Raw genomic sequence first — 27,859 nt, 5'->3', positions numbered from 1 at the left:
ATCTGCACATTTACCTCACTGAAAGCCGGCGCAATGAGTGAGGAGTTGGGCAGGTAGAGGAGCGACAGGTAGGTGAGGGTTTACATCGTGCCAGGGATCCTGCCTCACAATTAGCCTGTGCCCACAGGCAGGGAGGGAGGCAGACTCGAAACCTTCCTGCAAGTTGGCACAGCCTCTGGGAAGAATATTTAAATGACATTCAAGGATCCCCTAGAATTGACAGAGAAGTGAAGTGTGTTCTCAAGTGACAGGCAAGTGGCCCCAAAGGCACTGACCAGGGAAGAGTTCAAGGGAATCCTCGAATTGTCCCCAGAGGGCAATGGTCCCCAGAGGCCAAAGTCCTACGTGGGGATCTTCATAAATGTCCTGAAGCGTCCTGAACAGCAAAATACTGAAATGATTTAATGGCTGAAATTTCTCCCTAGTTCTTTTTAGCATCATGGATACAAATTCCTGCAGAGAGTTACTATACAAAGCAGTGATGACGGTGCCTTAGGGGCAACCTTACAATATTATAAGGGTGACCAGATGGACACTCCAGAGCCTAGCCATCACCTCACCTGCACCTCAACCCTACACTTTTGCAGGTTAACTTTGCAAACTTACTCCATGCTTCTCAAATCCTCCAAAAGCCTGTCCCAACAGACGTTAGCTAACAACATGTCACTGGTTCTAAATTACCAGCTGCTATTTTTACAGATATCCTTTCCACACCCAAAAATACTGATTCCAATTGCTTTTTTCAAAAGGACTTCCTTATATATTTTTTCTAGCAAGGTTTTCTCAAACTGGCATTGGCATGGTTTATTCTAGTCTTAACTTTTTTATTTTCTTCAATAGACTCTGACATCTTTGAGGACAAAGCTTACAGCCTCTGGTCCCTAGACCCCACACAGCTCCCAGCACAAGGGCTGGTGGAGTTGCTGGCCATGTCAGTAGTTTCTAGGACAGAGAATGGGCTTATTCATACCATGGAATATTATTCTGCATTAAAAGGAATGCAGTTCAGATTTGAGCTACAGTGTGGATGAATCTTGAATACATGACGGTAACGGAAAGAAGACAGCCTCAAAAGGACAAATGTTGTCCATTTTATATATGAAATGCCCAGAATAGGCAAATCCATAGAGACAGAAAGTGGATTAGTGGTTGCCAGGGGCTGAGGGTCAGGGAGGGAGGAATGGGGAAGGGACGAAGAGTGGGGGGTAGAGGTTTCTTTTTTGGGTGATGACGTTGTTCTGGAATTGGACAGTGGTGATAGTTTCACAACTTTGAGACTATACAAAAGCCACGGAGGTTTAAAGTATAGCAGGTCCTCCAATAACATTGCCGGATTGCAACTTCAATGCATATTCCAATATTTTTGCCAAATGTGTGTGTGTGTGTGTGTGTGTGTGTGTGTATTTATATTTTCAACTGGTGGAAAGATGGAGACCTAGGCAATGATCTGAGCATACGTCAGGTTCCAAGGATTCCTGAGACCCATTGCTGAACACAGCGTGGGGACCAAAGGCTAAAATTCCTGCTCCAAGCTGCCCTCTGGCGCCCTCTGGTGGTGAACGTGCGCGCTGCGCAGCCCTCCATGTGCCCCGTGTATCCCGCTGCTTCTCCACTTTGCTGCCTTACTAGAGAGCGTTTGCCGGAGGTGTTGTTCGCACAGAATCCAGGCCAGACTGGGAGCTCAGTTATGACTTTTTTATTAACTTTCCCCAAGGACTTGGACCTGGCATTACATGGCTGCATCTACAGAAGCTGCTGAGCTTTTGGTCTAGAAGGAATTCTTTCATTCGCATGTGCACAGTCATGGATCATTTATCACAAAGAGCATCCTCGGGAAGGAGCTGTAACATGGTGATGAGAGAGAGATTTTTGAGGGACGTCACACCCTGGCACAGGAGAGATGGGAAGGCGAGGGCACAATTCTAACGAATGAGAAATGTAGAATCTGAGGAGATGAGGTGGGAACCCCGCCATGTCCCTCTCACAGGTCTCCCTGGGTTTTTGGAAAAGGTTCAACCTCATTTTTGTTGCGGGACCCACTTGCAATATGGATTTCAACTGTGCTGGCATCAGAACCTACAGAGGAAAAGAGAAGAGATTGTGATGGTGTCGATGTCCTGGAAGGCGTTTTCTAAACTTCAGAAATGTTACTGGGTTTAGGAGCACCAGGCCACAGTGCACTTTTGTGACTGCTGGTGCAGCTGCTACACAGAGGCGCCATCATGGGCATCAGGCCTGTGGTAGCCTGGCCTTGGGCACTCCACTCCAGGAGGTGCCCAAACGGAGGGAGAGCTCCACCCTCTGTCAAACCAAGGCACCTCCTCATCGTCTTTTCATGGATGATACCACCTGGTTTTAGGGGATGGAGGTTATCAGTAGAAGGAAAGAAAGTCATTCCTGCCAACAGTCATCCAGAGGTCTGGTTAGTCATTCCAAGAACACACCTTCCTTCACAACCTGTGACAGTCCTTTGCAACAGATGTCAGAATTGTTCTTTCATTCGGCAAACACTCTGCCGTGTGCCAGGTTCTGAGCTGCGTGTGGAGGCCAGAGAGATGGAAGACATGAAGAACAGTGGTCTTTTCAACTGCGCATGGGGCATGTGACTGCCCTTCATGGAAACTGCCATATCCCAGACTCCCTCCACCAAGGGGCCTGGCTGACAATTGCAGCCTCCTCTTTGTCCCTGTCCACTCACTCCGGCACACTGGCCTCTCCGTCACACGCCAGGTTCAGTCCTGCCACAGGCCTTCACACATCTGTTTTCTGCCTGTAAAGCTCTTCTCCACATTTTCTTGTGGCTCCTACATTTCATTCAGGTGTCAGTTCAGATGTTACCTGATCCTCAGGGAGGTGTCCAGGACACCCTACAGAGAACCAGTCTCCTGCCCCCTCCCGATTTCATTTCTTTCATAGCCTCTCACTACCTGGGAGATTATAATTACTTGTGCTTTGCATCGTCCATCTCTGCTGGTACAATGGAGAGTCTCAGTGCACAGGGATGTGTCTATCTTACTCACCATAGTACTGTAGCACCCCAAAATGCACCGGGCATGCAGAAAATTCTTGAGAAACAAATCTTGAGTGGATAAGCACAAATTGGACACGACTTGACGTCCGTTGGGTGCAGCGTCTACCCATAGCCTTGGAGCAGGCAGATTGATGCATATAAAGAAAGGCAGGAATAAGCACAGTGTAAAATGTGATACATGCAGAGTTTTGGAGGGCTCTTAGGAAGAAAAGAGAGGACATTAGTGTTCTGTGGAAGAGTGGAGGCGATACATTGTGGTGATAGGAGAGATGTGCTTGGAAGTATTTATGGAAGTCCGAGTTACAGGAAGAGGTGATGACATTACCAAGAGAAACGAGTATGGGACCACAGTGCCTCCTACCCCACCCCCACAAAACCCACCATGGTCTGTGGGAAAGCAGCATGCATATCTTCCTCCCAGGGCTGCATTAGGACAAGTCTGGGAGAATACAGCCTGAGTAAGTCACACCGAGTATGATGAAGGAATATCAGAAGGGCTGATATTATGGCCATGGACCCTGCGGCCAGAACCGAGAAGAGTCTGTGTTGCCGACCAGGGTGAAAGGAGATCTTTTGTTGGAGCCGTGAGCCTGCTTTTCCTGGAGACCAGGCACCAGCTGGGAAGACTCCTAGAAGACACTTCCAGTTCCACAACCCCATTCCTGCTGGAGGGGCTGGGAGCTCTTCAGAAACACTTGGTTTTCCCAGGGTCACCCATGGTGGATTAGAACACCCTGGGCTCATGGGAACTAATGTGAGATTTGTCATCTTTTCAGGAAGACTCTGGGCTGGAATGTCACATGGGGGGCATGTGATCAAGGCCTGGGCTGAGGGCCTTCCTGTAACCTCACCCTTTGGGGCATACTCTGACTCCTGTGGCTTTTGAAAAATTCCTGGTTCTTTCATCCTTCCCCTGGGGCTCCACAGAGGAGATGCATTTGTGCTGTAACAACCTTCTCAGATGCCAGTGTGGTTGGTGCCAAGGCCCCTGAGCCCAGCCCTGCCTGCACTGAATTCACTGGGTGCTGGCCGTTGTGGTCTTAAACATCTCCACCAAGAGAGAACGTGTCAGCTGAGCAAGTCTCTAACAGTATAATCCAACAAGGCCATTGGGGGACGTGCACTAATTCTCTATCGGGGCAATATGTGACTATCTCACGAGTGTCCCTGCAGGAAGTGCAGGTGCCAGAGAACTCATGATGCCCAAGAGCCAGGCCCCTCCCTGGCAACCTCTTTAATATGCCTTGTAAGCCCAGGCAAGTTTTTGGGAACTTCCTGACCCCACATAGAGCTCTGTTTTCTGCACTCTCAGTTGTTTTTCATGGATCCCTTGAAAGCCTGAAGCTATAGGTCGGAAACCCCAAGTATTGAGCACTGAACATGAGCCCTAGGAAGCATATGACACCTGCGCCTGGAGCCCCTTCAAGGTGTTGAATTTGATCTAGGAGACCCTGGGCTATGTTCTCTCCCACACTCCAAGCAACTGCAATCTGCGGGGACACCTGGAGTTACATTCAGAGGAAGGGCAAGTGACATTCAAGAGAATCACAGAAGACAAAGAATGGATATGTATGAGAGAGGGCAAAGAAATGTGGACGTGCAGGAGAGAATTTGGGGAAAGCAGCAAGAATTACGGGCAAGGACAGTATAATAGGAGACTGGGAATTGAGGGAGAGATGAGGGATTGTGGAGGTGACAGCAATTACAGGAGAAGAGAGAGTTGTGGGACACATAAGAGACTAGGGGGGAAACAGACTGTGGAAAAGAATGGGAATTATGCGGAGAATGGAGAATTGTGGGAGAGACCAGGGCTCACAGAAGAGAAAGGGAATCTTAGGAAAATTGAGGTCCTGGACAGAGGGCAATTGTGGGAACACCAAGGGGTTATTGGAGGAAACGGAAACTGTGGGAAACAAGGAACCATGGGCAAACAATGGAATTGTGGGGAAAACGGAGTGCTGTGGCAGAGAAATGGAATGGTGGGTATGACAACAAGATTATGGGAACAATGACATCATGTAGAGATAGGGGAATTGTGGGAACTACAAAGGATCATGTATAGGTAGGGGAATTGTGGAAATACTAAGAAATCATGGGAGACAAAAGGGGTTGTAGGAAGGACAGAAGATCATGTGAGGGAAATAGAATTCTAGGAGAAAGGGATCATTGTGGGGGGAATGGAACTGTGGGAAGGACAAAGGATGATGGGAATAAAAGGGGCTTATGGGACCACCAAAGGATTATGGGAGGAAAGGGGAACTATAGGAAGGACAGAGGATCATAGGAGGTAGTTGGAATTGTGGGAGACAGAAGGAATTATGGGGAATTAACTGTCATAGGAGATAAAGGAATTATGGGAATGATGAGGGATCATGGGAAAAAATAGAATTGTGGGAGACAAGGAATTATGGGGCGGATGAGATCATGGATAGGGGATTGTGGGAACACCAAGGGATTATGGAAGGAAAGGGGAGCTATGGGAATGATGGGATCATGAGTGAGAAGTAGAATTGTGGGAATTCTAAAATTGTCCTCTGAGATCAATGGTGACAACAGCCCAAAGTCCCATGTGGGGGCCGGCCAAGTGGCTCAGTTGGTTAAGAGCTCGCTCAAGAGTTTGAGCTCTGAGCAACAGCGGTTCGAGTCCAGCCCGAGCTGAGCAGCCGCTGAGCTGCCAACAGGTAGCAGGATGGCTCAGCAAAAAAAAAAAAAAAATGCCAAAGTCCCATGTGGGGATCTTCATAAAGGGGCTGAAGTGTCCTAAGCAGCAAAATACTGAAATGTTCTAATTTCTGAATCAAATCCCTTTGAGTTCTTTTTAGCATCATGGATGCAAATTCCAGCAGAGTTACTATACAAAGCAGTGATGACGGTACCTTAGGGGCGCACCGCATCGTATTGCTGCAGAGCTAAGAACATATCCACGACGTTTACGGAGGAGTTACTGTACACTTTTCAAGGATGATTATTATGGTGTGTGAATTACATCTCAGTTTTTTTAGAAAGAGCAAAGGAGAGGGAAGGCAGCATGAGACTGGGACCACTCCACAATTCGTTGTGACCCCTGCAGCCCGAAGTCTGAAGGAAAACTCCACTATGTCCAACTTCAGCAGGTAAGACACTCAAAGATTTTTAAGATGTTTCCTTCCTCCATTATTTTCCAAAATGATAAATTGACTAAACATGGAGTTGCAGTGCTCAAGACAAACACCTCTTCATGCATGGCAACACTGCCGTGAATGAGGGCATTACCTGAACCTTGCGAAAGCTGTCACTGAGAAGGTGAGTGACAGGAGCCCTGACGGAGAGCGGCCGACAGGAGCCCTGACGGAGAGCGGCCGCCAGGACCCCTGCACTGTTCATCTTTCTGCTGGGTCTCGATCTGTCCCTAAAACGTCTGTGTGGAAACTTCCGACCTGTGAGGGACAGACCCATACCACAGTTTGCAGCACAGAACGAGACTAAGGAAATGCTGAGTGATCTTGCCCCTTGGTGGTGATTGGGGCAGGGCAGATTGGGGTGGGGTTTAGTGTCATTTCCCTTGTTTTACTTGACCTCCAAAGATGGGCTCAGCCACTTAAAAATGCCAGGATGGCAATGCAAACAAAGCCAGATACTTCAAGATAAAAAATTTTGGCTCATTCCCCAGGTGGCTCCACCCTAACAGCAATCCCATTGGTGGTTCCCTCATCCTTGAGGAATGATTTGACTGGACAGAAAGTCTGGACACACGTGGTCTCTCTCTAGTAGCCACATCTACTGTATCCCTTTGAGGCTCTGATTCGAACCAGACAGGATCCATCTCTGAGAATCTATCAATTCACCACCTTATTTTATGGCCCTGAGAGTGAACCCAGTTTCTCACCTAAAAACAAACCCTCCTTCAATGTATCTGAATAGTAAGTAGGAGTGGGGAAGAAAATGAAACTCTGAACTCATTTCCCAACTTCTTCCTGCATATTTTCTTTGCTCCACATTTCAACATTATTTCTGCACAAAGTGGTTTGGGTTCTGTGGTGTTTGTCTTTGGTTTAGCTCGCGCATGTGTGTGTGTGTGTGTGTGTGTGTGTGTGTGTGTGTGTTCATTTAGCTCGGACAACATGTTGGGGAAAGCAAATTTATGGTTCCAGGCTTTGGACAGACTATTCTGAGACACTGATTCTAAACTGGGGTCATTGGGGCTCCCAGGGGCCATTGGTCAACGTCTGGAAACTGTTTGGGTTGTCACAACCGGGAGAAGTGCTACTGGCATTGAGTGGGTGGAGGCCAAGGATAGGGCTCAATACCCCACATTGCATAGGACGGCCCTCAGTACAAAGATTCACACAGCTCGAAATGCCCAGGATGAGGACCCACTCTGAAGAAGAGACAGGAGATGGGAAAGGGGTTGAACAGAGAACTCAGGTCTGTGTCTCCCAACCCCAGTGCCTGCTGAGGAAATACAAAGCAGCCTCTACATCCCTGCACGCACCCGCTCAGTGTTCTTAAGTGTCCTAACTCTCCCAGCTTCCCTCTCCCTCTTTTTAGACAACCTGTGTGCTCCCATAAGATGACAGTTACCAACAACCCCCTCTCAAGGATTTGTTTGTTCATGTATTACAAATCGTCAGCTCCGTTAAAACGTGAAGCTCCGAGTGGTGATTTTCAAACCTTTGTTCCTCACCAGAAGATATATTTTTTTTGCTAAAAGTAAACCTTACAAGGAACCCTACTACAAACAGGGAGAGTAGTACATTGCCAAACATTTATTTTGTAAGTTACAACTTGGGATGTATAAGACATGAATGTAATCAGAACTGCTTTAGCCAATGTAAAATTCCGAAACCAAAAATGGAGGTCTCCAAGGGTCTCCATCAACATGAACATCTAACTTTTTCGGGTTTGATTTGATTGCAGCATATCAAGGAAATTTCGTTATAAATGGCAGAGGAGCTGAAATGTAATCTTGCTATCTCAGGATAGTCTTTATGTAAATGAAGAGGGCGGGTGAATGTTACTCTGAGCTACACACACACACACATACAAGCTCACCTGAACAGGTTGGTGGGTCTGGGGGACTAGTATTTGGTTCCTAACACACTGGAGAATTCACAATTTTTCTCACAGGTTTTCAAATGCATTTTGGAATGGGGTGTGAATTGTTTCCTAGGTGCCTGAAAGACCACATTGGGGTCCACAGGGCAGTTTGAAGGCCACAGCACTGGTGTTTCAATGAAAATGACAGATTAAAAGAGCCTGCAATTGGCTGACTGGCTTCTCATCTTAAATGCCCCCGAGTGATCTGGGCAAATCAATCTACACCTATTATCTACAGACGTTGTGTCATACTATCCCCTGCCTCACAGCAAACGTTACTGAGGGGTCTGGAATGACAATTAATCTCCTATTCAAAATGCCATCCAGCCCCAGGGGGAGCCGGTTGTAATTAACATAAGGCTACAGTGCTTAATACCCACATGAGAGGCACCATTGAGATACTGAAAGGAGACATGGAAGGTGAAATGCACTATCAACGTCAGTGTCGCCCATGGTAACCTTCCACGCACACCCAGAGAACACGGATGCCGCCTCCATACCATGTCCCCTCCTTGTTTGATAAAGGACTCCGAGGGGAGCCACGGGCCCCCGCAGTCCTTACCTTCAGACAGTATGCTCAGGGCCTCATCAGAAGTGTGCCTGCTGACATGTAGCACCTTTCTGGAAGTGGGGCTGTCACGAGGCACACAGGAGCCCCCCTGGGTCGGAAAGGCCCGCTCGGTGGCTGAGGTCGTCATTGATTCCCACTGGATCTCCTTCCTGGGAGACCGGAAGTTCAGGCCACATCCCATCCAGCCGTAGAAGGCCAGAGACAAGAGGAATCCTTGGGCTGGATTTAATATGCCCTGGAAAGGGGGACAAATAGGCATGGGCCAGTGAGTGCAGTGTAGCAGGAATGAGAGCCCCGGGTGCTCCCAGGGTGACAAACTCCACTGGGGGGCCCACTGCTCAGCCTCACTTGGAAGTGACTGGTTGGTTGGTTTGGGGCAAGACAAAGATTGGCCATTGGTGCCATATCTTCAAGGGTGCTTCCAAGTCACAATTTGATCTAACCAAGGTTCCTGAAAAGTGAGTCCAGGAAGGGCTGGCCGAGTGGCTCAGTTGGTTAAGAGCTCGCGAGCTCTTAGCAACAGGGTTGCCGGTTCGATTCCTGGCCTGAGCTGAGCTGCCACTGAGCAGCCAACAGGTGGCAGGATGGCTCAGCTAAAAAACTAAAAATAAAAAAAATTAAAAATAATTTTTAAAAAATGAGTCCAGGAAACATCCCTCCACTTACGTGTGGTAAGCATATAGGAACTGAACCAAAGGAACCAGGCGAAACTCCAAACCCCGGCACAGAAAGGGAGGTAGTTAATGCTGGTCTTATTTTAAAGTCCTTGTGAATCAGATTTCCCCCAATGCTGAAGCAACATAAATATTAATTCTGTGTAGGACCGTGTGTATCTACTGGGTTGTCGGAAAAGTCATGATGCATTTTTGCAACGAAAAACATAGAAAAAATACGTCATGACTTTTCTGACAACCCAGTATCTCTCCACTAACAGTTCATGTGTGCACTTTTATTATAAGTGCAATATAATAAAAACATTGGGGGACATCTTCCCATGGTGTTTCCACCTGATTATCATTTTGTGTATTTCTAGCCAATATGTTTTCATACGTGAGTTATTGTGTAGTTGTATTTATCAGTTTTTATATTCTGCATTTCTCACTCAATACTAGAGAACTCATAGTTGTCATTCTTAACTTCTGACAAACATTCCATCAAGACGAAAGGCCATAATTTACTCAGCCATTCGCTTTTTTTAAATTAGGGTTGTCTCTAATGCTTTCTAATTATGCATAATGTTATAAGGAATACCTTCACCCCTGTGACTTTTTATAGTCTAAAGTATTTCTTCACGATAAATTCCCTGACATTTGAGTCTGCCTGAAAGGTCTGACACACGGTGCCCAATTGATTGACCAGAGTTGTACCCATTTAATGTTCCCAACAATGAGTGACAGTAACAGCTAGTGTACCAAGGCCAGAGGTAAGTAGTCTGGGAACCTATTCGACTCTAAATACATATCTAAATGACAAGACATCATACTTCTGAATGCGTTCGTTTTTCCTTCTGACTTTTTTTTTCAAGATGAAAACTTAAAATCAAGATTCACCTACCATAATAAACCATGTGGTCTTGGCTGCATTTCTGACATGTTTCAAAGAACCTCCACTGATATCCGGTTGCATCTCAAGGTAGAATAAAAGGCTTTCATTGATGATGTTCGACAACCAACTGTTAGAAAGAAAATGGCACATGGGTAATGAGAACGGGCAGCAGAATTCATTTTTTTTAATGCGGGGGGTCATGGGGTGTGTCTACCAAGACCTAAACATCATGGAGGGATGACCATTCAGCAGCAAGAAGGGACCAGCACATCAAGAACTTAATGTAGGGGCCAGCCGAGTGGCGCGTTGTTAGGAGTTGGCTTGGAACAGTAGCTCTGAGCAGCAGGGCCCTGGTTCAGATCCCACATGAGGGCCAGTGACGCTGTGCCCTCTACAGCTAAGATGGTGAACAACAGCTCGACCTGGAGCTGGGCTGCTGTGAGTCGCTGGCGACAGCATAGGCTGTAGTGGGGCTGGCCGGCAGCAGGCATGAGCTGCCATGAGCCGCAGTGAGCAGCCGTCCAATGGCAGGCAACCCAACTACCTCAGATGGGAAGGGCACAATGATAATACCAACATGGGCCAGTGAAGTGACATCCTCCACAACTAGACTGAAGAACAAAAGGACAGCAACTTGTCTGTTCCCCTTCCCCGATTCCCCAACACTGTTCCCTTCCCCCAATTCTCCAACTTAAAAAAAAATTAATGTAAAAATAAATATCTAACCACTATGCTGTACACCTGCAACTAATATAAAATAATATTGAATGTCAGCTATAATTTAAAAAGAATAGTCAGGGAGATGTAAAGTACCGCATAGGGAATATAGCTAATAATATTGTAGTAGCTACGTATGGTGCCAGGTGGGTAATAGACTTATTGGGGTGATCACTTTGTGTGGTATAGAAATGTCTAATCACTATGTTATTTCTACATCCAAAACTAAAAAAACAAAAGACAGACGTTGGAGTTAAAAAAAGTATTCTATGTAAGAGATATAATTCTTGTCAATCTAAAGCAGAGACCGACAAATCCTTCCAGTGGTAACACACACCACCTCAGGTGTAAGGTTCTAGCACTATATCAAATAACCCAGAATTCAGTCTTCGTTTGAAGAGTAACCTAACATTTTGATGGAGGAGACAAAAGCAAATCTTATCTTGACATTTTATGTTCAGATTTTGGGTGTTATTGTTGGCAGGCCAGCGAAGTTTGACACGGCAAGTTCAGTGTGGTTTTTAGAGAGAGGTCATTTTCGTCTCTCATAGGAGAATGTCCAAACCACCTCGTATCCCGTAAATTATTAACACCACAAAGGCATGCTCCGTCTTGCCAAGTATCGCTTCACGGCAGCCAGCAAAGGGTTTTCTGATTCCAATCTGTTTTGCATGGTTTAGGGTCTATTTTCAAGGCATCCAGCTGAAATGGTGGGGAAACTAAGGGGAGAAAATTGCTCTCTACTCTTCTGGCCTGCGCTATGAGTCATCATCACACCAAAGACGTGCCCTCGGCCTTGTCCTGTCGGTTACAGCAACCCTGGTGTCAAGACGGATGCAAATTGATTTAAAAGGTATGATCAAGTGCTTCATTTCCATGTGAACCCCAGCAGTTGGACGAAACACCGGATGCATATGGCTGGGATGTATGGAAGCTAAACTTGGTTCTTCTTGTTCTAAGGGCTTCATATCTAAGTTCAGTAGATCTGACTCTCTTTCCAGGGGTTCATGGATTGTAGACTTCCCTTCCTGTCTCACATGCATTTCCTCAAAGGTCTCCTAGCACGGTTTCCAAGATTTCCTTTCCAAAGACTTCCCTTTGGAACTTTCAGTTCACGCCTGGGTAGAGCAAAATGACAAAGTGCTTGCATATCCCATTCCCGGTGACAATGAAGAAACATAGAAGAAAGGTTACCAAACAATGAAAACCAGCATTATTTTGAAAAACCGGTTCTTGATCATGGCGCCCATCCGTCTCTCGTTCTCTGTGTAAATGCCTTGTCTTCCTTTTAGTAAGGAGGCCACTGTGAAGAACAGAAGGGAACCGCATGTAATGGTCATGACTGACCCTGACTGAGTGACAGGGAAGGAAACCAAAGCGGACGTGAGCCCGTGAACAAAGCCACAAAAGCATGAATCACAGCAAGACACTGCTCTGCTCGCCTCACAGCTTCCATGTTGGCATTCCCATACACTCAAGGGAATATACTTTTTGAACTTTTACTTTGAAATGAGTTTAGATTTATGTAAGATTTGCAAATATAGTACAGGGAGTTCCTGTATACTTACACCCAGCTTCCCCTAGAGGTAACATCTTACACAACTGTGGTCACCTTTGCCACAATGAAGAAAACATTAGTACAGTACTATTAATTAACCTCAGGATTTTATTTGGATTTTACTAGCTCAGGAACTAAATGTTTAAAGGTTTATATTTTCTGTTATAAAAATAATGCGCGCTTGCTGTTTTAAAACGTTGAAAGATTTAAAATTTCGCCTATGCACACGGTGGAAAATATTTAAAAATTTAGAGAATTAATGACCCAGGGTCCACCCAGAGACAGCCATTGTTAACATCTGTGTCTCTTTCCAATCTTTTTTCTATAAGTCATTTTTATTTGTTTGGTGTAATCGAATCACCACTTGTAATGCAATTTTGTATTAAAAAATGTTATATTTAATACACTATTTTTACACTATGAAAAGAGTGATCCAAAGAGCCTCAGTGATTTCCTATTCACAGTGGTAGAGTACTTTAAATGGTTTAAAATTCTATAATCATTAGCTGATTCTAAAGCAACCTTCCTTACTTTCATTCTGCCCTTGAGAGATTCATGCAGCTTGAGGAGGCTGGAGACGGACGTGCTCCAGGTCACGCTTCCTTGAGGATGGGGTGGGGGCTGTAATGCAAGTTCCAGCCTCAACCTAGAGGTCTTTCCGGTGCATTCTGCTGACTTACAACATCCCTCTTTATCCAGTCCTTACCACTGCATTTGACTCGTTTCCTGTGCTCTACTTCCTGTTTCCTGCCCCACTGAGAAAAGACATAGGCCAAGTACATTATGGGACAAACCAGGCCCACAACTTTTTGGTCCATACTCCATGCGTTTACCCCTCTCCTTTCCTCTCCTTCTGCGCCTGTGTCATCTCCACCGTTTTCCAAGGCCACTCCTGGGGCCTCCAAGGCACACCAAGGGCAGACCCAGGATGAGCCCAGACAGAAGTGAAAAGTCTACTGGTGCTGGCCTCGAACTAACAAACGTTGCCAAAGAATGTGTGTAGCCCATAACCAAGTTGGCTTGTTCACTTGCATTTATTAAACCTGCTCGCTTTCTTTCCAACTGTATCTCTCTTATGTCTCTGGAGGATGACAAATGAGGTCACTTGTCTGAGATCATTGCGGAAGGACAGCCCGTGTCATTATATGAGCCCAAAGCATGGGGCCGTCCTCGTGGTCATGCGCCTGGAGAACTTTCCTATCCTTTACCTGCAGTCACTGTCTTTTGGAACAGGATGGGGTTGGCCACAAGGACGAGCAGCAGTGGCAAGTATGTGGTGACATAGTGGGGAATGGTGTGATCCAGGCCCCTCTCACACCTGAGGGAAGAAAAACAAGTCATTCCTGAAAAACAAAGCTTTGTCTAAAATATGCCTACTCATCTGGAAGCCGAGATAAGAGGGAGAAAGCAAACAGGGAAGCACACCAATCTACTTCTGAGTCTGCCCAGAGGAACTCTGACTCATATCTCATGTCCGTGAATGAGCAACAAATCACAGAAGAGTAAGGGAGATCAATCATGTTTCCATTTGCCTCGTCAATGAGAGGACCTCAAAGGCATTCCACTAGGGGGAGCTTTTACAGTCCCCTGCTGGCAAAAGGAAGGCACGCTGGGATGGTGGATCCAGGGCCTGAAAAAACACACAGTTCAAGTAAGACAAAGACACTCAATGAATTAGTTGGTTTTACTGGCTACGCCTGGCTGATACCATGAATAGATTCAGTTCCTCTCCTTGAGCAACAACTCAAATACCCAAACTTCATGTTTCAAAGGACGCTTGCTGTCGTGGTGAATGTTAACAATCACGTCAGTGGTTCTGTTCAGGCAGAAGGCCCACGATTTCATGGATGGGTCAGGGCAAACATCGGTCACCATAAGGCATGGAACAAGGTAGGAACTGTCAGCTATGAAATGCAGAATGTAGACGAAAAATGGCCAAGAGCAAGAGAGAATCAAGACAAAGGGGAGAGAGGACTGCTCAGGCCTGACCCAAGAAGGAGGTGGAACAGCCCCCTTGTGGCCACAGAAGGGGGAGTGACAACAAACAGGCACCCTTGTTTGGAAAAGCATGGAGTGGTCAAACCAGGGAAGGGGGACCATGACAGGAAGTGCCAAAAATCCCGCAGGAGAAATGCAAGGTCTTTCTTTGCTTGCCACCAGGAGGATAATAGTACCACCTAGGGATGCCACCTTCTTTCGAATAGAAGCTCTTCCTCTTCAGCTGCGAAGGCTAAAATAAAGTGTGGTCTGGAAAGGCTTGAGTGGAGGGGGAAATAAGCAGGGGAAGAGATACCTTTGCAAACACTAAAAGTAAGTGACACATGAGAGAACGGGGGTGGGAGCTTGAAGGATGCCCAGGACTCTGGGTCATGGGGTGTGAGGGTTAAGAGATGCTTAAGGAGGAAGACGCATGAAAGGAGTTGCCTCCTGAAGGCCATGGGGACACCTTGTGAACTCTGCAGCAATGGCTCCCTCATGTTCTGCTGTAATTTTCCCGGGAGTCTCCGGGAGCCACAGGAGAAAGTGAAGGATAAAAATTCCCTTTCCAATTAAGTGCATCCCGTTTTAACAGCCGCCGACACTGTACGTGTCCTTTTAAAGTTCCGGGGGAGGGCAGGCTGTATGGGTGAAGCTACACAGAGCTCTGTAAATGCCCACCACGCAGCAACACTGATTTGCACGTCTAATTGAGTCACTGCAGGAAGGCGAAATAGAAAGGAGAGAAATTGTCTACACCACAGGGCAGCCAACGTTTTCTGTAAGGGAACAGATAGTAAATATCTTATGCTTCATGGACCACACAGCCTCTGTCGAAGTTATTCGACTCTGACGTTGTAATGAGAAAGCAGCCATACACGATACATAAACAAATGGACGTGGCTGTGTTCCAATAAAACTTTATTTACAAAAGCAGGCGGAGGGCCGGGTTTGTCCTGAGGGCTGCGCTGTGCTGCTCCCTAGTCTACATAAGCCTAAGGTCACACAGAGATGCTGTCCAAACTCTGTTTTTTCTGTTTCCTATTGGAAGTTAGAGAATATATGTACTTGGAGGGACCTTGAGGCTTCACAGATGGTTGCATAGATGGGATTTTTAAACTTGAAAGCATGCCTGGGACAATTTCAGCGGCCACATTTCCCTGTATCTGTGTTCAGGATGGCTTGAGAGCACAGAATGGAAGAGAAGTGAGAAAGTGCAGCACCCAGAGGCTTCGAAAGAGCTCTTCTAAGAGTGAAACTTTGATTCTTCCACACCATCTCCAACTGATCCTTCGGATGTTAAACTCACCTGCTCATCCAGAGGAAACCGGTTTGAAGAATACAAAATGGAAGCGTGGGCCTGAGAAAACTGTATCGACATGGGGGGAGGGGGCATGCCCAAAGCCTTGCACACACAGTGCTGTGGAGGGACGGACCTCACGGTGTGCAGGGGCACTTGTGTGCACAGGCACCCACCCACATCCACATGAAAGGCAGAGGTGGGAAAACGCACAGAGGTGCAAGGTATTGCAGTGGGCATCCCCCAGGCTCAGGTGGATGGGTCCGTGAGCCCCGAGACAATGGCCTGGCCTGAAGGCGCGCACCCGGGTCAGTGCCCATGCATTTCCTGGGTGCACGCACACCAGGTGAGGGACCAGGCGAGCTGGTCAGTGGGGGTCTGGCTTACCTGGACACGGAAGGGTAGTAGAGCATGAGCACGCCCTCTGTGCAGAGCAGGGCGGCCAGGCCCCAGGCCACGATGTGGTACAGCACGATGGTGCTAGGAGACAAGCAGACAGAGGCCAGTCCTGAGAGGACCGAAGAGGACCTCCGACAGCGGAAACCACCAGACCCACTCCCGCACTCCAGGAACATCAGCAAAATACACACAGAGTGAAACCCTCACCCCAGAGTTGTTTCTAATTGAGGCAAAATTCATAAAACACGAAAACAACTCAGTGGCATCTACTAAGGATAGTCACAATGTTGTGCGGCCATGACCTCAGTCCAGTCCCGAACCAGCTTCGTCACCGCAAAAGGAAACCCTGGACCCAGGGGGCGGTCCACCCCAGTGCTCCCTCCACCAGCCCCTGGTAACCATGAATCTGCTTTCTGTCTCAGTGCATTTCATCGAAATGGAACCGTACACTGTGTGGCCTTTGGCATCTGGCTCCTTTCACTCAACATAAGGCTTTCAGAGTTGAAGGGATCATAAGTCCTCATAAGTACCCAGCTCACCTAATAAGCAAGACGCTCCTATCCCCAGTCCTTCCCCAAGCTCCCCCTCCCTCCCACACCCAGCGTTCAATCAACCTCCTCTGTGCGATGGGCTGGGAGCTCCATCGGATGTGACACTGTCACTCAAAGATCCCTCAGGCTCCTGGCAAAGAAGAGTACACCCCCCAAACTCATCAGGATTTTAACTCTGAAGCCCAGCTGTGTAGACAAAGGGAGCAGTCAGGGATCAAAGTGAACACACCCTTCTACGAGAAGGCAAGAGGAGAGAGAGAGAGAGAGAGAGAGAGAGAGAGAGAGAGAGAGAGAGACAGCATGAAAGGAACGCGCCTCGGGGAGAAGAAACATTTTGCAGCCGGCTCTCTGGGAGGCCACAGGCCAATGGTTCCAGCATGTTCTGCTTCCCACATTGTAACCAGTTCTGGGGCAGCTTCCCAGCCTCCGGTTTGGGAGCGGGCGGGGTGTGTCTTGTCCAGAAGCCTAAGACTTTGTATGAGACTCAGAAGACAGCCCAGCAGCTTTGTGCAAGCGCTAGACTGCTGAACAGAGCAGACTCTTCACATTCCAGGCACTACCCTTGGGCTGCAGGGTGCTAGGAGGTGGGAAAGACCGGGCTGAGGGGCGAGGCCAGGAACGGAGCTCATCCACGCCTGGTCAGTGGTTCCCTGGCCCCGAATGGCCACGAGGGATGGGAGTCAGAACTAGGCCAGGTCACAGAGGCGACAGCCACTTCCGTCATGGATACAGCCCGAAAGCCACCCCAGGGCGTGAGTCTGAACTGCACTGCATCCGGGAGCAGGAGCGGCCCAGGGCTGGAGACCCTCGGCTCTTTCTTCTGACCCCCAGATGCCCTTTTCTCTCACACTTTCATTTTCTTAGAGCAAGTAGTGTCTTCGATTGAGGGCAATCCCCAGGGTCTCCAGACCTTCTGGGATTGCTAAGCCTGTGTATCCCACGTCATAGTAGCAGTTTAAATCTTAGTTTTATAACAACATTTCTTAGGATTAGGATGATAAGTAAAAGCTCTCCCACGCCAAGGTAAGGACTAGAAGGCTCTAGACGGGCATGTGGAGTTTAATCCGGCCATCCCTGCAAAACCTGGCCCCCTGCCCTGAAATTCCTGAGAACCCCTCCCCACCAGCTGCAGCCTCATAATTGACACCTACAGAATCAACTCCACCCTGCCCTTCCCGTGCCCTTGGGAGGCATCTGCTTGTTTCGCATCTTTGGATGTTTGCCTCCTGCGTGATGGGTGTGCCCTCAGAACCCACCCTCCACCGGCACCCTCTAGTCTCTGTGTTCTATCTCCAGCATTTTGTCTATCCTCACGCGGAGCTCCCAGATGAGTCCCAAACACGCTCCCGGGTGTGAGGGCTCTGGACTGCCTGGGCTGGCTTCTCAGGGTTCTGCCTGTTCTGCAGATGCAGACAGCTGTGAGGCTGCCCTTTTCAACCCCAAGCGGTGGGGATGGAGCAGTGAATCCTCCTATGACAGCCTGAGGCATATGTTTGCTCCAGCTTCCTTTTGGTTCCCCAAGGCGCCTCTTTTCTGCACTACCCGTGGTCTGTTGACCTCTAGCTGTATCATAGCTCTGATCTCTCCACAACAGAGTGAAGGAGCCATCACACGAGGACACACACTCGCACTGGGCGTCAGGGACAAGGCCTTCTCATGCTGCTAGCTGTCCACCCAAAAACATTCTTCCCTTTTTCCCTTAGTAACATAACCTGGATGACAGCAGAACAGCAGCATGCTTGGTTAACCAACTACATGTTCTACCTCCTCTTGCAGCTAAAGTGTGGCCATGAAACTAAGTTCTGGCCAATACTGTGAAAGTGGAATTGTTGCATGAAACTCCCAGGGAGGCTGCTTAAAGGGAGACTTCTTTTGCATTGTGCCCTTCCTCCTTCGTGCTGCCTGGAATGCAGATGTGATGGCAGGAGCTTCAGCAGCTATTTTGGGCCATGACAACTTGAGGATGCATGGCAGACAATAGGAGGGTGGGGCAGGAAGCTAGAAGGAAGTTGGGTCCCTGGTGTCCATCATGAGACCTGGATTGCCTAGCCCTGGCCTCTTTTAGCATGATAGAGAGGTTCCTGTCTTCTTTAAATCATTATTATTTTATGTATTTTATGTATCCAAAACTAATCCTCACCAATACACCTGGTTGGCTACCTTTGACCTTAACTATCTTCCCTAGAGAATTTTCATAACCAGAGATATCTAGGTTCTATATAAATGTGTAAGAGTTTTTATGAAGTAAATAAAAAAGTAAAAAGATGAAAGGAACAAGAACAAAAATGAAGGAAGCATTAAGCTTCAGGCCAGAGAGACCAAAGTTGATAATGTGATATACATGAGGAATATCAATGGTTGTAGAGTAGGGATCTACTAAGACTACCCAATGTATTCGATAGCCTGAATACGATCCTTATGCAATTACTGTATTGGTTTTAAAAGTGAATTTATTCAACAAATTGTGCTGAGACAACTGGATATGCACATGCAAAAGAAAAAAAGGTGGACCTTTTCCTCACCTACACACAAAAATTCATTCAAAATGAATCACAGACCTCAATTAAAGCCCTGAAACCATCAAACTCTTAGAAGAAAATACAGGTATAAATCTTTGTGACCTTGGGTGAGAGGCAATGGTTTCTTAGATGACAGCAAAAGCATAAGAAACAAAAAGAAAGAATGGAAAAATTAAATTTCATCAAAATTTAAAACGTTTTGTACTTCGAACAATGCCATCAAGTAAGTGGAAAGACAACCCACTGACTGGGAGAAAAATATTTGTAAATCCTATGTATAATAAGGTACTTGTACCTAGAACATATAAAGAACTTCTACAATTCAACATTAAAAAGACAAATAGCCCAATTAAAAAACAGGTAAAAGAATTGATTAGACATTTCTCCAAAGAAGGTACACAAATAGCCAGTAAGTGCATGAGAAGATGCTGAGCATCACGAGCCATAAGGGAAGTCACTTCACATACACTGGCATGGCTAAAAATTTAAAAACCAAAAAAAATACACAGCAAATAACAAGTGGTGTTAGCAAGGATGTGGAGAAACTGGAACCATCATACATGGCCAGAGGGGACGTGAAATGGTACAACTTCGTCTCAGCAGTTCAGCAGCGTCTTACAAGGTCATACATAGGGTTACTCTATGACCTGGGAATTGAACTCCTGGGTTATGTACCTATGAGCATATGATGAAAACACACGTCCACACAAACACATATACAAATGTTCACTGCAGACTTATTCCTGATACCCCAAATAATGGAGTATGTAATGAAAACATATATCCACACAAACACATATACAAATGTTCTTTGCAGCATTATTCCTGGTACCCCCAACAGTAAAAACATCCTAAGTGCCCCTCAACAGATAAATGGATAAAATGTTGCACTGCATACAGTGGAACATTAGTCAGCAATAAAACAGGAATGAAATCCTGATGTTTATCTACCACGAAGTCCCAAAGCTTATCTACCACACGGATAAACCTTGAAAATGTTTAAGAAGCCAAACACCAAAGGTCACATATTGTATGATTCCATGTAAAAGAAATGTCCAAAACAGGCAAATCTAGAGACAGAAAGTCGATTAGCAGTTGCCAGGGGTTGAGGAGAAGGGAACATGGGCAGTGACTGATAACTAGCACAGAGATTTGGGGGGGATGACTAAAATGTCATAAAACCAGATGAGGTGATGGCTGCACAATTCTGTGTCTATACTAAAGGCAATTGATTTTATACATTTAAATGGGTGAACTTTATAAAACTGCTTTTCAAACAAGCAAGCAGAGCTCTACCCAAAGGGGACTTGATTGAAGCGGACCATGAACTTGGTGAGGGACAAATGCTTGTGGACCTGAAGCCCGAAGACCTGGACACGTGCCCTGCCCTGCCCTCTTGCTTCTGTTTGTCACTTAGGGCCTCTGTGTTTCTGCCCCCTCACCACTCGTGCACGTGCCAGCTACAATCAGCACTCACGCTACCGGGAGTCCGCTGCATGCCAAGCGCCGTCTGCAACCATTTACATACATTATCCCATTTACTCCTCCTTAACCTGACGTCCTTACCTGATGGGTATGATTTTAGAGCTGAGAAAACAGACGTGCAGAGGGGTTAAGTCACTTGTCAACAGCTAGTGAGTGACAGCAGGAATGGAAAGCCACCAGCGACAAGGAACGAAACGCTGTGTAAGTCGTCACCAGGCAGCACAGAGCTCCACCGTTCTCTATTCTGAGCACAAGTGTCAATACATATGCTTCGAAGAATTTCTCCCCGAAACTTGAGAGATAATAAAAAATTCTATATAGCCATGCCAATTCTTTTTTTTTAGTATTGGTCCTGTTCCAAATACGTAATTTATTGAATTACTAATTTTCAGGGTTCTAAAACCCTCAGCCTTTTCATGCTGCCTTTGGCCTTTTATAAAAATGAGCTGCTGTGGATATTCCTGGGCAGAAAGGCCAGCTGACAGATGCTGACCAACTGTGTCTGCCGCGCTAAAAGGCCTCTGTCTGGAGACCTTTTCTCAGACAAGGGCCCCGGGGCAGGCAGCCCTGCTCAGGCCTCTGCATACCTCAGTCCTGCCGATCTCCGGATCACCAGGTAGGCATCCACTGCATAGCAAAACAGCCACCAGAAGCAGGCACTGTACAGCAGCTGGATCCACAGCTGTAATTGGGAAGAGCTGGCATCAAAGGCCCTGGTAACAGGCCCCAGACTTCCCCCCTCCCCCCGTGTGAGATGAGCTGGCAGATGTCAGGAGGCAGCTGGTGACAGCCTCCGGAGACATCTGGGCCCTTGGAATCCAAGGGCCGAGGTGGCCGCAGACAGGTGTGTGCCTCTGTCCTGTCTCCTCGGCCGACTGCAGCAGCAAGCACTGCCTGCTGGTGCACCAGTACGGATGGTGAAGCAAGGTCACAGACGTGTGGCTTAAACTGGCGGGAGGGCTCACAGGGTCTTTGAACTAGGAGCTGTTTTGCTGAGAACCAAGGGGTATGGGCAGGAAAGACCTTCCCAGTAGAAGGGGAAGGGAATGGCTCCCTAGGTCAGAGGCAGCACAGGATTGATATGCATCCTGCTGCGGCCTGAGACAGGTACCCCATCAGGATGCAGGCCACAGAGGGGAGAGATGGAGAAGCTGACAGCCCTGCTACAGGCCATGGGGTCAACACAGCATCGGTGGACCCTGGGATCATTCAGTGGACCGTTAACACAGTGGACAGAGAAATATATATATTGCATTAAGTAAAATACAGCCAGTGAATCAATAACTTTCTTTTCTTTCAGCTGGTTCTGATTGTGGACTTGTGGAAGGTAAGGACTGTATTGTATATGTTTGCTTAAGAGAGGTGGGGGGGAGGGAGGAACCACACTAGATAACAGAGGGCCCTCACCCCAGTAGGTCTGGAGAAGGTCTGGAGAAGTAGGTCTGGAGAAGGGGGGGGGGTGGTTCTGAGAATTTGCATTTTGAACAAACTCCGGTGGGTGGGTTGCTGGGGTGGGACCAGATTGTGAGGACCACAGCATAACAGGGAAGGGGGTGAACAAAGGGAGGCATACTCACTGCACTCCCCACGCAGAAGGCGGCAGGCCAGATGTCTGTCCCATTCACCTGCGAGACGTTTTCAACGAAATCGGGGAATCCTAGCCACACCACAGACCGGACTACAATACCTAAGCAAGAATTAGATGGTACTTTTTTTTTTTTTTAGATGGTACTTTGTATCTGGTTCTAATTCAGATCTAAAGCTGACTCGTTGCTCTCCAAAAATAATAGATGGATGGATGGATGGATGGATGCATGGATGCATGGATGGTAGAAGGATGGATGGATGGTAGATGGATGGATGGGTAGATGGATGGATGGATGGTAGATGGATGGATGGGTGGATAGAGAGATAGATGGGAAAAGCCATGGAGGGAGAGCACACCATATTGGTGTGTGCACACAGAGAAAAAAAATAAGAGTGAGTTACTCACAAAATAACTACTGTGGTGGCAAAGCCATCCCTGCCTGGCACGAAGCCGTCGTAAGCCATAATCATGTCTCTATATTTTGTGTTTATTTGGCATTAAGAAGTGATTATATGAATAACAACCAGTACTTCTTGGTTGTATTTTTAATGTCCATGATAACTAGGCTTCATGCAAAAAAAAGAATGATTGAAAAAGCACAATTCTGAAATTTAAAAAGATAGTTCTTTCATTCTTGCAAAAACTACATTTAAGGTTTTCACTTGATCATTTGTTTTTCACATTTATTATTAGTGATTTTTTTTCCTGTTAGACCCAGCTATCTAATTCTCCTCTACATAGCACACGCAGTTAAGGTGTGTATTAAGGTTCTTTGTTACGTAATGCAATACTCTTGGTTTAAGCATACACTGTAATATATAGCCAAAGAGGAACTGTAAACTTATAACTGTACTTATGTTTGTATAAGTACAAACTTATAGGAGTATACTATGTGCTAGTGTACCCTAGTATACTGTCTAATATACCAGTAAATATATATTGTGTAATATACTAAATATACACTATGTAATACACCACTAAAGGTAAACTATAAATACTAAAAAGCTAACAAAAATAATGCTTTTCTTCTATCGAGTGCCTTATTGTTTTCAGCATGTAACACTCCTCTGTGCTCAATAAACAGCCTGTAAGGTAGGCATCCGTATTTCTTATTTTTCAGTGAGGGGGTCCGCTCACCAAAACTTCTTGAATTCTGCTTCTGCTCATTTCCCCACAGCATCACCCACCTCTCTTCCAAAGGTGAAAGAATATGCAAATATTTCACTGGGTCTCAAAAGATGTTTGGGTGCCTCTTTTACTTCCAGATAGTCAAATTACAGGAACTACGTTACTATGAAGCCACTTTTCCAAAGTGATTTAGCAGAATGGGGAAGAAACTAATTTTTGGTTTAATTATCCTCTCCCAAAATGATTTCAATAGAAAGGAAGTATTGCTTCCTGTCATAGTTCCTCAAATCTGAGAAAGCTTAGAGGTCTCTAAAAAGTGCCATGCTCTAGTTTAAAGCTGGGTTGGCAAAGTTTCTGTAAGGGCCAGACAGTAAATACCAAGGGTGCCAAAAAAAAGATATCTACAAGTGGACACTTTGGTCAGCGTTGCTCAAGCAGTAGTTCGCCATCATCAGAAGTGTCTGGACGCTGATGGGAACCACTTTGAGCACCTCTTGTCATTGCAGACGTCACACGTGATGTGTATTCATCGTTTGTTATTTGTATATATTGAGTATTACAATGTTAATACAGTTTTTTTCCTTTCTTAAAATGTGTATCCATTTTTTTGGCACCTTCTGTAGTTTAGGCTTTATGGGTCATACTTTCTCTGTCAACGTTCAGCGGCTGCCATAGGACAAAGACAGCCCCAGACGATATGCAAACACACGGGCAGGGCTGTGTTCCCATAAAACTGTACTTCCGGACACTGGCATTTACATTTTATGGAATACTTTATTATTTTTCTTAAAAACATTTAAAAATATAAAACCATTCTTAGTTCATGGCCTGCAGAACTTTGGCCTGCTGTTGCCTACCAGTGGTATAAAACCCAAACCTGGAAAAGAAAGATACACACTCACATATAGCCATGCATGCGCACGCGCGCGCGCGCACACACACACACACACACACACACACACACACACACACCTGTTATACTCTCACTGGTGGAATAATGATGCATTTATTATTTTCTGGGTTTGCCTTAACTGCACTCAAGCTTCTCTAGTCAACTTGCAATAGCAAACGCTACAAACTGGTTTTTTAGGAACAAGTGTGTCTTGGACTTAACTTTCACGGACTACTTTGTTTTGCAGTCCCCCAGTCGTCCCGTTGGGTCCCTAGGAAGCCGCCTCTGGTTCTCGGTTCTCTGTGCTCCGAATATGCAGACGTGCTGCCCAACCCGCGGGCCACGCGCCCTGATTCAGGCACTGAGCAGACAGATCACGGGCCACGCGCCCTGGCCCAGGCATCGAGCAGACCACAACCCGCGGCCCACACGCCCCTAATCGTGCACGAACCAGGGCTAACCTGGAGCCGTGCGCCCTTACCCAGGCAGCCGAGCACGTCGCAGGCGGCAACCGCGCGCAGGATTCGGGTGGAAGCGAGGGCCCGGGCCGAGGACCGCGAGGATGTCGAGGGCGCCCCTGGGCCCGCGGGCCGGCGCCCGGGCAGCAGCTGCAGGAGGCCAAGCGCCAGGCGGAGCGCGCAGCTGCCCAGACACACCGCGTGGAACGCTCGCGGTTGGAAGTTCAGCACGAGCTGGGTGGCGGCGTCCCGCGTGGGGCAGCAGAAGGTCCCCAGGCGCGGGGAGGCCATGGGCTGTGTTCGGGGACGCGTCCCAGGTCTGCCAGGACCCCGCCGGCCGGCCTGGATCATGTGCTGGGCGGACTGGGCGGGGGCGGGCATCATGTGCCCTGGGCCTCTCCCCCCAACCCCCGCCCCCGCCTCCATCCCTGGTGCTTGCACAAAAGGCGCCAGGCTCGGTGGGAGCTGTGCGCCCTCTGCAAACGCCACGAGGCCTCACGAGGGTGATGCTTGGTCGCTAGGGGAGGGGGTGGGGGTGGAAATGGCTGGAGGTCTGGAGGTCAGCTTTCTCCCCTCTCACCAAGCTTTCTCAGGGGCTGAGTTCTCCAGGATCCAGACACCCCTCCCCAAAACTGCCGTCTCAACTGATCTTCCTGAAAAGTATGCCTCCTGTGCCACATCTTCCCTGACTGGGACTCTGACGTCCCTGATGGAATGCGTTACAGACACCAGGACATGTTCATAAACGGTGACTGACTGTTGGGATTGGTGTTAAAATAGTGCTTCTTAATGTTCCGTTTCCCTCACGGAAACAATCCCACAGAGGCAGAGTTTTCCTTTAACATCAACAAACAAATCAGACACACACACACACACACACACACACACACACACACACACACACATGCACATTTTACACCTTCCCTTTCAGGTCTGTTCCGTTTTTACTCAGCTCATTGATGTAGGGTTACGTTTTTGACATACTAAATGAGCTTTCAAGGGTAATGAATTCTCTTTAGAAGAAAATAACTATGTTAAAGTGTATTCTAGTTTTCTTAATTGCTTTAAGTTTCCTACATGTTTCATTATACATTGAAAACCATGCTTTATTCTATAAGCATAAAAGTTTCAAAGTCATATCAATACTCATGATGATCATAAATCTACTGAGTGAGGTTTTTTAAAAAAGCTCTTCAGGTTGAAACTAGATTTGCCTCCAGGTTATGGCTTTACCAGCCAAAGCTTTATTTTTTAAAAAAAAGTGTGTGTGTGTGGGGAAGCCAGCTCTTTCAGATTAATCATGATCAATAAACCTAATAGGCCCATGGGCACTCCCAAAGCAGGCACCCTATGGCCTATCCTCCCAGTAAATGCCCCCCCCCAGGGTTTTCCAATCAACCACAGGCAGGGCGTCCCTACTGTCCCCCTCAGTCGTCTCCCGTTAAACATTTAAACGCAAACGCTTACGTGCCCTCCCACCCCAGCGGCTCATCCACATTTCCATGGCAGCTTTGGAAGTTGTAAGGCTGAGTTGGGGCTCAGCGCCTGCGCATTCTTCCTGCAGAGCAGGGGAGTGGGCTTCCTGTCGGGCCCCGGGGAAGGCAGGCAGGCAGGCAGGCAGGCAGGCGCTGCACTGCCAGATGGGAAGCAGAGCTGGGAACAAAGGGCTGCAAACGCCACCACTTCAAAAGGACCCGGCCCGGCACGTCTGGAAGTCGCGCAGCTGCTTTGATTACAAGTCCGGAACAGACTGACATTGTCAAAACCTTCACCGCTCTTCCGTATTACACGCTTGTGAAAACAGTAGAAAACATCATGAAAGTACTCTCCCCAATGTTAATGTGTCGGTCCTTCAGAAGGCATGAATCCTGCTACCTGCTTTGCACAGTCCATCTCCCCTTGCCTTCTTCGCTCTTGGAAAGCAGACGCAGCTTTTGGAGGGTAGTGTGTGGAATGAAAGTAAAAGATAAAAATGAAAAACCAGCATCTATCTGCCCTAATGCCAAGAGTTTTTGGGTGGCCCATCCATGCAAAAGTGTCACTGCCTTTCAGTCTCTGCTTTATGCCCAAGCTGCACATACACAACTCTCTGCTTCCTATGTGCAAACCTACAGGCGCTGGATGACTAGGGTGCCCAGTGTCCAAGGTCGAGGCTCCCCGGGGGGGGGGGTGTCAGTGGTGAGAATGACCTTGGGGAGGCAATTGGTACCAATGAGATACCTAGGCTGGAAAGGCTTGGATGCTTATGCTGCAAATGGGCCTCGGAGCAAAACTGCATAAGGATGCCTACATTTCTCAACTTTCAAACAACGAGCAAGAGAGAACTTAAAATTAGCAGAAATAAAGTTGCGATGACAGAAACGTTTTCGTGAAACGGTGCAACAACAGTGTGCAAAAAATGAAACAGGTGAAGCACGTGCACGCAAAGGCACACAGCTGGAAGTACTACGGTTGTAAGCATAGCCACAGGTGAGCATGAACGCTGAGCTATCTGTGCAGTAATCATCAGAGCCTCTGAGTATATCAAGTTCCTTTTTGCATTCACTCCCTGGGCCTCTCCCGCCCTCCCAGTTTAGTGCCTGACTTCTCTCTTGCATTTTCATGGTCTGGGCTTCCCAGGAAGTGCCCTGATGTCTCGGCTTCTCCTTTGCTCCACAGCTCGCAATTTTCCGGCTATTCTCACTTGGTCAGATACACTAACGTCTGGGAGACGCTCATGGGTTTTCTCTCCCAGGCAACTTATTTTTCACAGTAAGTCCCCTGACATCCAGCTGTCTCAGCTGAAAGGCTTGAGGTCTTGGTGAAACCCTCAAGTGTGCCATGGAGCCCACATCAAGGAGAAAGGCATGGCCAGCACCAAAGAAACAAAGCAATCATCAGTATAAGTGGAAGGAGTGTGGAAACAGTTAGGGGTTGCATAGAGTTTAAAATTAAATTGTACTTTTTCTACAATAAAGAGGCACTTAAGTGATTTCAGACCTGAGAACAGAATTCATCAGCTTTAATGTGCATTCCCTTTGCAGATCTCATTGAAAAGCAGATTCTGATTCAAGGTGCCCGGGGG

At 47.2% G+C, this 27,859-nt stretch overlaps 1 protein-coding gene across 2 annotated transcripts; it reads right to left on the bottom strand.

Annotated features, from left to right (window-relative positions):
* Positions 1–1,676: 1,676 nt before the first annotated feature.
* On the bottom strand, positions 1,677–27,747 carry GPR143 (G protein-coupled receptor 143). Of its 2 annotated transcripts, XR_002124978.1 has the most exons (10): positions 24,819–27,747; positions 22,307–22,416; positions 21,317–21,411; positions 16,163–16,255; positions 13,707–13,816; positions 12,135–12,243; positions 10,233–10,350; positions 8,670–8,913; positions 3,021–3,144; positions 1,986–2,076 (listed from the first exon to the last, which is right to left on the bottom strand). XR_002124978.1 is itself a non-coding variant. In XM_019651234.1 (9 exons), the coding sequence occupies exons 1-9, from the start codon at positions 25,219–25,221 to the stop codon at positions 1,982–1,984; spliced, it is 1,377 nt and encodes a 458-aa protein (XP_019506779.1). In that variant the 5' UTR covers positions 25,222–27,738; the 3' UTR covers positions 1,677–1,981. The 2 variants fall into 2 exon arrangements, 1 of the variants encoding a protein (XP_019506779.1); XM_019651234.1 differs by lacking the exon at positions 3,021–3,144 and having other exon boundaries at positions 1,677–2,076; positions 24,819–27,738.
* Between the last annotated feature and the right edge of the window lie 112 nt (positions 27,748–27,859).

The sequence above is a fragment of the Hipposideros armiger genome, unplaced genomic scaffold (assembly GCF_001890085.2).
Source record: "Hipposideros armiger isolate ML-2016 unplaced genomic scaffold, ASM189008v1 scaffold_155, whole genome shotgun sequence".
Lineage (NCBI taxonomy): Eukaryota > Metazoa > Chordata > Mammalia > Chiroptera > Hipposideridae > Hipposideros > Hipposideros armiger.
This window is presented reverse-complemented; position numbering and strand designations above follow the sequence as displayed.

Coding starts and splice junctions, on each gene's coding strand:
- GPR143 (XM_019651234.1), bottom strand. CDS start 25,221: ATGGAGGCGGGGGCGGGGGTTGGGGGGAGAGGCCCAGGGCACATGATG. Junction 21,412..22,306: donor CCTTCTGCGTGGGGAGTGCA/GTGAGTATGCCT, acceptor TCCCAATTACAG/CTGTGGATCCAGCTGCTGTA. Junction 10,351..12,134: donor ATGCTGGTTTTCATTGTTTG/GTAACCTTTCTT, acceptor TCTTTCTAACAG/TTGGTTGTCGAACATCATCA.